Source organism: Panthera leo, chromosome C2 (genome assembly GCF_018350215.1).
Source record: "Panthera leo isolate Ple1 chromosome C2, P.leo_Ple1_pat1.1, whole genome shotgun sequence".
Taxonomy (NCBI): Eukaryota; Metazoa; Chordata; class Mammalia; order Carnivora; family Felidae; genus Panthera; species Panthera leo.
Genome location: NC_056687.1, coordinates 130818887 through 130830635, shown reverse-complemented (window position 1 = coordinate 130830635; position 11749 = coordinate 130818887). Strand labels below are relative to the sequence as shown.

Sequence of the window (11749 nt, the reverse complement as noted above, 5' to 3'; positions counted from 1 at the left end):
AGCTCAGAGATATTTTTCCTTTGCCTCTTACAGTTTGGTCCTTGTTGTATTTAAAACAATTGTTGGAGTTTGAATGAATTTGCCACATTTACAAATTGCTAAGTTTTATGTGAAAGATCACAGTTTCCAATTCTTTTGACAACCTGAGGGACTGGCTGCATTGCTTTCACACTTGTGCCAGGGCCCTGGAGCTATGCCCTTTTGTGGATACGTGCTTTCTAGTTTCTCTCCATCCTCACCACACTCTTCTCTTTATGTCCCTTGTTTTAACCTGTTCCTCCTCAGTCACTCACGTGGCTTGCTCAGCTCCTGGGAGCATTTGTGTTTGTAATATCTGATTTACATGGTCTCCTTGGTGGCACGAAATTGGGAAGACCTGAGTATCCTGAGTCTCTTCCACGGCTCCCAGGGGGATGTTATATCACAAGATGCCAAGAGCCCACATCAAGAGGCTGAGATACTAGGTGACCCAGAGAAATTTCTGAAATGGAGGCAAAGGTCAAGTTTTAAGCCTCATTCTCTCAAATGTCCTAAGTATCTACTGCTCAATATGGCAAGTGGGTAGGTATAGTGCCAGGAGATAGCTGAAATTGGGATTAGGAAATGGGCTCGGGAGCCATGGGGCACGTGGGTGGCTCAGTCAGTTAAGCTTCTGACTCGATTTTGGCTCAGGTCATGATCTCACGGTTTGTGAGATCTCTGTGGCTCAGTTTTCTTATCTGCAAAATGAGACTAGTAAGATTATCTACCTCATATGGCTTTTGGGAGAATTAAATGAGATAGTATGTGGCAAGCACTTGGGATAGGACCTGGCACCAGTAAGCCTTCAATGACTGTTAGCTACTATTTCTTTCTTTTTTTTTTTTTAATTTTTTTTAACGTTTATTTATTTTTGAGACAGAGAGAGACAGAGCATGAACGGGGGAGGGGCAGAGAGAGAGGGAGACACAAAATCGGAAGCAGTCTCCAGGCTCTGAGCCATCAGAGGGGCTTGAACTCACGGACCGCGAGATCGTGACCTGAGCTGAAGTCGGACGCTTAACCGACTGAGCCACCCAGGCGCCCTGTTAGCTACTATTTCTATTCTTCCTTTGAGCCGGGCTTCAGTCTGGCTATGAAAATTCAAGTAAGCCGTCATCAGGTTCTGCCAGGCAAACTAGACTCTGTCCTTGTCACCCTACCTCACAGATCCCAGGGATCCTGACATGAATGTAACAGATCCCAACAGATATTTGAGAATGACATGATTAACAGCCATATCCACTTAACTCACCTGTTAAATCTACAATAGATTTGAGATCAATCACGAGGCACATTAACAAGTCCATTCATTCGTTCATTTGATTAGTCATCTCTTTATTCATTAAATATCTATGGACTGCTTATTACTATGTTCTAGGCACATCGACATGGAAGCGCATCTGATGACAGAAACCACCATCAGATAATTCTGTACAATAGGGCCTTAATAGTTGAATCCTTGTTTGTTAAAAACAATAATCCATGTGTTTCTACGGGACTGTGAAAGAGCGAGTCCTAATCTGAGGGTGTGTCATCTACATGAAATAAATCACTGCTAGCAAATTGCCTGGAAAAGAGAAACACGACTATAACTCTTGGAAAAAATTCTGTAAGTACTCAATTTATTCATAAAACAATACAGTTTAAATATTTATGATTTTTTTCAGTCGTACATTTTTTTTTAACCATCATTCCCAAAATGTTGTGCATTTGGCTGACATGTATTTGCAAAGTTAGGATCTATAATTATCACACTGGAGATCATACAAGGCATTTGATTTGCTCATTAATACTTCCGCAACAAACAACAGATCTATTTTGCCTTGTGATTTACTTCCCCAATGCTCTGACCAAAAATAAATTCCTCCTTGTGCCTTTTATACCTGCAAAACACTTGTCCATTTCTCTGTGTGAACATTAGACAAGGGAAACATTCGTTCTGGTTCAAGACTGGCCGGTTTCTATCAAAACAAAACACCTCCACGCAGAACAATGATTCTAGGCATTTCTGCTGGTAGAATTTGCTCTCAGGAGTGATAAAAAGAGGCAGTCAGAAGCCCGACACTAAGCTTAAAGATCAGCTCGGTGGGCCAAGTTTCTGGAGAACCATACCGCATGGCCATCGGCCATGAACAACTTTCCATTGTTGTGGTCCCACTGAAGACTCTGAGGTCTCTCCTAGGGATTGACATAAAAATGGAACGATCCCCGTTGAGGTCGTGTGATGCCTCCTTTAAGAGGGCAGGGGCTGGCAAGGAGGAACCCTCCCTAGTCTTTTTAAGGAAGAGGAGTGACTATAAAGCAGTGAGACTGATTTGGGGTATGCAGCTTCTGGAATCAGTTTCACTACTTTCTATTCCCACCTCGGAGACAGGCGGGACTTTTGTGCTACCGGCAGGGGACAAGTGCCCTTCGCAAGCAGACGAGGTGCTTCCCTGTTTCAGACGGTCTCTAGGATGATACCCCAAAGCCTAGAACCTCAGTACTCTTCAGTGTAGACTGCAATGGCGTCACCTGGGACCTTGTTAGAGATGCAGAATCTTGGGTCCTGCGGACCTGTTGCACCAGTCTGAATTTTAACAAGATCCTCAGGTAGTCTGTGTGCACAGTCAAGTCTGAGAGGTGCTGGGCTGAGAGGTGCCCCAGACCCACTTCTAGAAGTCTATGTCTAGGTGAATGAACCTTTTCTTCAGCAAAGAGACCGTTCTTAGCAGGGAGGGATTATAGATAACAACTGCAAAAAACAGTGTGGTTTGTTCGTTGGTTTGTTTTTATTTTAAACATGCAAAATACAGTCCATGCATCTGCCATTTTGAAAAGTCTCTCATCCCGTAGCAGATAAAACCAAATATGTTTTGGCTATCGACGTTCGGTAAATGTTTCAAAATGCTTCACAGTGTAAAGATAATAAGAAATTTAGCAAAATTTCGACAAACTTGTATAAAAAACGGATACAGACAATATTTTATTTCAAGGCGACATGCTATAATGTAAAGAGTAAGTTACAATTATTTGTGTTTCCTTGTAAAAAGTCTTTGACAATACAAGAGCTTAACAGATCCAGGCCTCAGGGCTACACATGCAAAAAAAATTGTCAGTTAGTTAAAAATCACCCAAACGTGCTATTTTTTAAGTGTGTATGTGTGTGTGTCTTTTTAAGTACAGGAGTAGTAGAAGTAGTAAATGTTATCAGGAATAGTGTTTCAGAACTCTGGAAAAGCGTGCGGAGTTCACGGCGCTAGTGCTCTGGAAGACTCATACATTTCTGATGAACATTTTGGCTTAATCCCTTTGCCATTGTAATAGTCCACGACTTGATTTGGGACTTCGGCCAACACACTCTTTGCCAGGGCAGCTGGAGATGCCTGCAGGGAAGAAGAAATCACCGTGACTTTGGCACCTGGCCCAAGGAATCTGATCCAGAATCAGCCTACAAGACTGCAGTCTTGCTCTGAGCTGCTACCCTCTCTCTCTCTCTCTCTCTCTCTCTCATTCATTCATTCAATCGATATTTGTTGGTCATCTACTCCAAGCAAGAGAGTTGTTAGATTGTTGGAAAATGAACCTTTCACTTAATAATTATATTTTTCATGCCTGTCTCAAAATATAAAGCTATCCACAGCTGAAGACGGGTGAAAGTTGGACAGCAGAATGAATTGTCTTTAAGTTTGGTTCCCAAGTTGTGTTCAAGTCCAGGCACGATGCCAGGGTTTATAAGAGTTTGTGGTTCTTGCCATTAAAGGAGGTATAATCATGACAGGGGAGCCTGGTGTGGCCAAAATGAACTCTACTGTGAGCTTGAACACGGTACATGCCACAGAACAACAGCAGCACGTTACATGGGAGCTTAATAGAAACGTACAACGTTAGACCCATCCCAGAGCTACTGAATCATCATCTGCATTTTGGTGCCCGTAGGGTGATTCCTATGTGAACTGAAATTTGGGAAGCACTGTTCTAGAGTCATTAATGCTCTGGGACGAGAGCACAGAAAACGAAAAGACCAAGTCATATTAGAGGAAATCACAGCAGACTTCCAAGAGGAGGTGGGATTTAAGTTAGGCATGTTTTAAAATGTAGAGAAGAAGGGGAATGACGTTTGATCATTCTAGGGACAGGGAGTCATCTGATGGGGCTGAAAGAAGTGTGTGTGTGTGTGTGTGTGTGTGTGTGTGTGTGTGTTGGGGGATGCAGGATTGTTGGAGTATTCTGTTGGAAGATAAGCTTGAGGCCAGGTGATGGAGGGTCTTGAATACCACTAATTAATGTAGTCTTATTCTGTCAGCAGTATGGTCCCCCTGTATGATTTGGGGCAGAGGAAGGTGGAGGTTGGTATTCTGCATGGACTCTGGAGTCATACAGAGCTGGATCTGACCTCTGGCTCTGGCATTCAGTACTAACTTTCCAGCCTCCGGGCAAATAAAATTGCCCTAGTCTCATTATTAGCTATTATTGAACTTGAAAACTTGGAGCCGAGGGACCAGTTAACGAATGCTTGAGATTCCTCAGCAAAGGAAAGAAAGAGCGTTCGACTAAATGCCGAATGACCTGGTTTCTTGCTCTTTCCTTCCTCTGTGGCTTGCCACTCAGCCATTCAACTTGGCTGAGCCCCTGTGTTCTTGGAGACAAAACAGCAAAGAATAGGGATTGGTTTTATCTCACACAGTTTTGAGGAGGCTCAAAATAGAGACACATATCTTGAAAACATGATGGGGAGTTTTTCTAAAGTGACCTCTCACATTTCAAAGATGTCTTAGCATGTTGGGCACCTGACATCCGTGAATGCTCTGTTAGTTTATAAATGTCTGCTCAGGGTTGTGTGTTACAGCATGGTCCACATGTACACTGGGGTAACTATGAAAGTCATTCCTACTGTAGTTTACTCTCTGGCCACATGTCATATAAAGCCTAGAAAGCCAAATACTTAATTTCCCAGCCTCCCTTGAACCTAAGGATGACCATAGGCCCCAGTTTTGTCCTTTGAGACATAAGGATGTTTCTTGGAAAGCTTTTTTTTTTTTTCCTGATTAGAGGGCACAGACATAATAGGCTTTGTTTCCCTTTCCTCTTCTTTTTTTCTTTAAACTAGAATGTAATTCCTGGAGCTACGGCAACTGTTTTATCATCACGAGACAACAGCAAGGGGAATCACCAAGTGCTTGCCTGATACTATCAAATCACTGAAAAAAAGATGTCAGCAGCTGCCAGTCCCTAACTTCTCGTTACAGAAGAACAATGTATTTGTATTTATACAATCCAGAGTCTCTCAATTTCGGCACTGTTGCTATTTTGGGCCAGCTAATTCTTGGTGTGGGGAACTGTCCTGTGCATTGTGGGATGTTTAACAGCACCCCTGGCCTCTACCCACTACCTGCAAGTAGCACCCACAACTGTCACCATCATAAGTGTCTCCAGACGTTGCCAAAGTTGTCCCTGGTTAAGAACCACTTGTGTAATCCCCTGTTAAGATGAATTTGCTGTTATTTGAAGACAAAGATATCCCTAACTAACGCTGGCAAGTAGAACTTTGTACAATGATGGAAATATTCTATATCTGCAATGTCCAGTATGGCAGTCACTAGATTCATGTGATTATCGAGCCCTTGAAATGTGGCTGGTGTGAATGAAAAACTGAATTTTAAATTTTATTTAAAGTTTATTTAAATTTATTTAAACAGCCACATGTGGCTATTTGTCACTGTATTAGCACAGTTTTTTTTTCTTTTCTTTTTTTTTAAAGTTTATTCATTCACTTTGAGAGAGAGAGAGAGAGAAAGCATGAGTGGGGGAGGGGCAGAGAGAGGGAGAGAGAGAGAATCCCAAGCAGGCTCTGCACTGAAAGTGCAGACACGGGGTTTGAACCCATGAACCTTGAGATCATGACCTGAGCCAAAGTCAGACGCGTAACCTACTGAGCCACCCAGGCGCCCCTAGACAGCACAGTTTCTAAATGACTCTCCCATTCTTTTGCATATCTGGGCTGGCTCTGGTGGCTCTGGTGAACAGTTAGGGCTTGAGGGCATGATCTGGTTGGGAAAAGGCCAAAAAGGTGAACACAGCTGGTATTTGCAGCTGTATTTATTAACTACCCATGACGCCCAGCTGCTGTGCCAAGCTTTATATAGGTACCACCTTCATTCTCCCAATGTATTTGTCATTTGCCTCATTTTACAGATGAAAATCTATGGCACAGAAAGATTAAATAACTTGCCCAGAGCCACACAGCTCAGAGTCTGTGCCTTGTCCACTTCAAAGCTTTGAGTTATTATGCAAAGAGAGGCAGTTCATGGGTGACTGGCTTATATGAAATGATACCAGCTCACCTTCCATTTTATTTACTGTGTATTGAATTCAGAGTAGATTCGTTTGGATGATGACATAGTTTTCAAACTGTAATCTGAAATCCACGAAGACAAGGTGGGTGATATGCTCCTGGTGTTGTTTTCGTCACCCACAGAGCTGCTGGAGACTCTGTGCCCCAGACACATGCAAGCAGCACCCACTCCCTCACCCTGATCAGGGCGCTTCCCTTGTTGCTGACGCCCCCTCACCTCCCTGCCCACCAAGGCTCTGTCCTTCTTCCTTTTAGAACCTTAAGCTGTGAGGCTTTCCTCTCTGCTGCTCCTCTCTGCTCTGAAATCCTAGAGCAACATTTGAGCCCTTTTCAATCACCCACAGGTTGCTTAGCATGGGAGTTTTCTGCTGACACGTATGTCCCAACCATATAGTTCTCCAGAAAATTCCTCGAGGCCTGGCTCTGTGGCTTTATCATCTCACTGTGGTCCTGGTCTAGCACATGCTGTGCCCATAGAAGGTGCTCCATGAGTGTTTGAGGAATACGAGGAAGCTGGAGGAGAGGCGAGAACTCGCATGGCTCTGTGGCATTGCTGTAGCACACAGATGTGTGTGTGTGTGTGTCTGCACAAGTGTGTGCATGCAGGGACAGAGAGAGGATGGTTTGGGGGAAGTGATAGCTTCACTGGTGAACACAATTGCAGCAAATCTAGCCTGCTCTAAAACATCCCTCCACCTAGCAGATAACACTCCTCGCTGTCCCCATGCAGATGACCTGAGGGCTTGCTGAGCCTCTTTTATTTAGTAAGTGGCTTCATTTGGAAACACCCTCCCCGGGCAAACAGCCTCCTCCACAGCTAGCCCCCACCCCCCACTAGTGCCTATGTGCTTTCTGGGGGCTTGGAGTGACTTGGAGCTCCCTTTGTACCCAAGGCTGTAACCAGGGATTGATTTTTGGCTCCTTTAATGATTCTAATTACACACAGTTCTCCTTAAAGGGCGAATAGCAATTGTGTGGCCGTAAGGCTATGAGCAGTACCTTATCGTTCAAGGAGCCCTGGAGTGCGCAGGGATCTCTCTAAGTGGTCTCGGTAGGCCAAGAGATGTAGGGTTCAGTTGAGGCTGCTGGGCTCGTGATTTATCTGAATGTTTGCTTTGTTTTTTTTTAAATTTTTCTTTTTTTCAACGTTTTTTATTTATTTTTGGGACAGAGAGAGACAGAGCATGAACGGGGGAGGGGCAGAGAGAGAGGGAGACACAGAATCGGAAACAGGCTCCAGGCTCCGAGCCATCGGCCCAGAGCCTGACGCGGGGCTCGAACTCACGGACCGCGAGATCGTGACCTGAGCTGAAGTCGGACGCTTAACCGACTGCGCCACCCAGGCGCCCCTGAATGTTTGCTTTAAAGTCCGTCCCCAAAAGGTGGTAAGCAGCAATTTGTGAAAAGCGTATGCCAAAGGCTCTGACGCTGGCACTGGGACTTGTTGACAATAAACCGATCCATCCTACTTTCATACTTGCCTTACCCAGTGTAGCTGGGGTCCCAGGGTGAGCCCAGTTTGGGATTCCGATGTTTCTGGATGTATCTGATAAATTGGCTAGGAGGGTGAAGGGTTTCATTTGAATGAGGGTTTTGGGCTTGAGGAGAAAGGCTTTTCCAGAAAATGTCAGAAGGGAAAGCTCAAGTTGGATGGCAGAGTGCCTGACCCTAAATAACTGACTTCAGGCCTCAGAACAGAGGGGCTGGAGGGGGAAGCCAAAGACATTTCCAGCAGGGGGATGGGAAGCGTAGGCATTGGTGGTCTGCCTTAATAGTCCAGGTGACAGAGGGCTCTCCGTAGCACGGAGAGGAGGGGGTTCTTGTCATTTCCAAGGGGACCGCTGGGTTTCCGGGCACTAAGATTCTGGAGATTCCCTTCTGCTGGGGCAGCTCAAGTTCAGTTGCCAGGCCTGGGAGCGGTATTGCTGGCACCACACGCAGAGCAGAAGGCAAGGCTCCGTGGCTAGCAGGGAGCGGGTGCTCCGCTCTTGAGCGGCCTCCACGAGCGGCATGGAACAAAAGAACACAGAGGACTGTCTGTGACAACACACGTGACGCCCAGATGCAGCTGGAGGAGGCTCTGAAGAACCCCTCAGGGCCACTACCAACACAGAGGGGACATTTGTGTGACTCAGAGAAGGTGTCACTCTGGGCAACAGAAGCCCTCCATGTGCAGGGTTTTGTGTACATTTTAAAGGCGTCTTTTCTTGAGTTAAAAATCATCCCAAATTAGGAAATGCTGAAAACCTGTTACAGAGCAATTTCTTAAGGCCGTGTCAGAGCATTGTCTAGTGGGCCTGCTTTGGGGTCGTCTGGGGACTATGACACTGCTTGACTTACTGTTTGTTACTGACAGGAGCCCAAGGCTGTAAAGCTAGATGTTAACTTGCAGAAAACTGACAAGATTTCTGCCCAGTCAAGAAAGTAATCTAAAGATGATAATTATTATTTTTTAACCCTTTTGGTTATTAAGCAGTTTTGAATCCGCCTAGCAAACCTATGCCAGTATTGCCCACCCCCCTGTGACCATAATCAACTATTTTATACCCTCCTTTGAATAGCTTTGTTATCTTTCTGGTTCCCTCATTAAAGAGTCAAATAAATCTTTCATGCTGTTTACTGTATATTTATAGAGGATTTAGGTCTCTATCATTTCAAAACTATACTTTTCCAAGGCAAACACAGGCATCTCCGAGGGTCCGTGGCTTGACAAGGAGAACCCAGGCTGAATTTCAGCTTCTCTTTGCTACTTCGGCCTGGCACCATCGGGAAGGGAACAGCCTGCCCAAAGGTGCATGCAGCCCTGTGTGCACTAGAGAGCCGAAATTATACGGACGGGGGCAAATGCCAGTGAAACGCTGGCTACCGCAGTTAGCACGACTCCTCATCTCTTACTTAAGTCACACGTCTTTCTCCAAAGAGCCAAGCTCTGTGTATCCTGCATGTGAGATGGCCCGGCCCCACAGGGACAGCTAGCATTGCTTCACCCCAGACACTGGTGGCAAAATGTGGGAGTGGGCTTGCTTTGGTTCTGCTCTCCCACGGGAAGCCCCAGAGATATGCGTACGTGTTTGAAGTTCCTGAAGGGCACGAACTGGACGATGTCTCGAAGGACAGGCTCTCCCTTGGGTGACCTCAGAATGCCATCGTCACCATCCAGCATCTGCATGTCGCTGAAGTCAGCGTTGCCCACCCCGACGATGATGACCGACATGGGGAGGTGGGAGGCGTGGACGATGGCCTCCCGGGTGTCGGCCATGTCTGTGATGACGCCGTCGGTGAGGATCAGCAGGATGAAGTATTGCTGCAATTGATTGGAGGCCAGGTGACCACGGGGATGGAGAGGTGGGGGAGACAAGGACAATACCAGTTATGTACGCAGGAGGCTTCTGTGCATACTGACCACTGCGACAGTACTGACAGACTTTTATGGAGTCTGTCTTTTTATGGAGTCTTTTATTGAGTGTTACAGCCCCAACGACTTAAGGTTATGATGAATGGAACTTAAATGCAGGCATACGAATTGTGGGTTAATTCTAATAATCACCTTAGTGGCAGTTACAAAGCACAGGGTAGTGGACAGAGCAGCAGAGGGGAGTCAAGAGGGCCTGGCTTCAAAGACTCACTCTCTGAGTTCCTGGGAAAACTCCTTCCCTCTGCTGGGTCTAAGTCTCTTCATCTGTGAAGTGAGGAATGGGACTAGACCATTTATCCCATCCTCTTCAACTGTGGGATTTTTCAGAGTCTATGAATGATTTGCCCCATATGATAGCCACTAGCTCCATGTGACTACCGAGCCCTTGAAGTGTGACTAGAGTAACAGGGGAACTGGAATTTTAATTTTATTTCATTTAAATGAATTTAAATTTAACTTTCAAAATGAAGACTCGATTCAGTTATTGGAAACCTCTGAAGGACATCTGGAACCACTCAGGTATGTGAATCTAGCTTCTCAACGATTAACATATAAAATGTAAAGAAAGATCAAGTATTTGTGGTGATGATTTAGCATCCAAATTAAGATGATGTAAGTAAATACACATGGATTTTGAAGACTGAGTACAAAGAAAGAATGTAAAATATTTCATTAATAATTTTTTTATACGGAACATATATTAAGATGAGAATATTTTGGTTATATTGGGTTTCGATAAAATGAATTCCCTAGATTCCTTTAACTTTTAAAAATGTGGCCACTAGAGAAATTAAAATTGCATATACGACTCCCATTACATTTCCAGTGGACAGCACTCATCTAGAGCCTTGCTGGCGGAGGGTGAGGGCTGCAGTCTCTTTCCCCAGAGGCCATGCACCATGGTCTACTTCGAGTGTGCTTGTGGGTGCTCAGCTCCTGTGGCTTCCTGCCTGCAGACTGGCTGGCCCCTTTCCACCTGCATAGGCTGGCAGGTGGCTCATCTGAGATGGAGACTGCTGAAGAGGCTCTGTACGCATCAGCACAGGGAGGGTCAGGACGTGCTATGGGGTCTGGAGAAGGAACACTATCAGAGGTCATCACTGCTGTGAGTGGCATCATGATAGCCTCTGGTGTGAGATGAGAGAGAAGTAGGGCCCTGGCCTGCCACTCATGCCAATCTACTATAATTTTTGCAATGGGTCCAACATCTACAAGGAATAAATGTGGGATTATGAAGCCATTTCAAGTTGCCATATTTCAAAGAAGAAAGGCTGGATAGAATAGCCACATTCTGAAAACATTTGGTTTTGAGAATCCTACTTAAAAGGTTGCACACAGGCTGGTAGCATTAAAAGTTCCCACTTCTCTTTGTAAGTCTGAAAAAAACATTTTAGATGAAATAAGCTGTCAAAAGTGCAACTGGAGAGAATAGAAATTCACACTATGATGAAGACAGCCACATGTTCTACATGCTTTTCATATAGTTTAACGTAAAGACTATTTCTGTTCCATGTCCATTAATTAACTACCCATCCCTAGTTCTAGCTAACCGACCAATATGCAAGTTCATTTCAGTTGTACATTTTCATTCATAGCCATGCTCTTTGAGTCTTATATAGTTACAAAAAAAGGTAGCCTGGGAGTTTGGAGGAAGATTTCAGTAGGATGACCGCATAGTACAGCTAGAAAGGTGCAGAGAACGGGCAGAAGGAGGCAACTTGGTGGTGGGAGATATGGGGAAGAGGTATAGAATACACCAGAATCATAAATCACCCTTTCCAGGGTATGCGTTGGAAGGCCAGGCAGATGCCACACCTGGATGGAGATTGCTGCTGACTCATAAACAGATGAGCCCTAGTCTTCCTTTCTCCACTGTCCCCAACTGCCACCGATTTGATCTTTGTAGCCCCAAGGGATGGATCATCCCTACCTGCTCGATGCCTCCAGAAACAAAAACACCTGAGAGTCACACTACCACA

At 45.1% G+C, this 11749-nt stretch overlaps 1 protein-coding gene across 2 annotated transcripts in view; it reads right to left on the bottom strand.

Annotated features, from left to right (window-relative positions):
- Positions 1 to 2778: 2778 nt before the first annotated feature.
- The window catches only part of CPNE4 (copine 4), a 684237-nt gene continuing 675266 nt past the window's right edge, over positions 2779 to 11749 (bottom strand). For both annotated transcript variants that reach the window (XM_042956193.1, XM_042902930.1), the window contains 2 exons: positions 9423 to 9659; positions 2779 to 3386 (listed from right to left, as the gene is read on the bottom strand). In XM_042956193.1, coding sequence (XP_042812127.1) covers positions 3252 to 3386; positions 9423 to 9659 — 372 coding nt within the window. In that variant the 3' untranslated portion in view covers positions 2779 to 3251. The remainder of the gene's footprint in view (positions 3387 to 9422; positions 9660 to 11749) is intronic.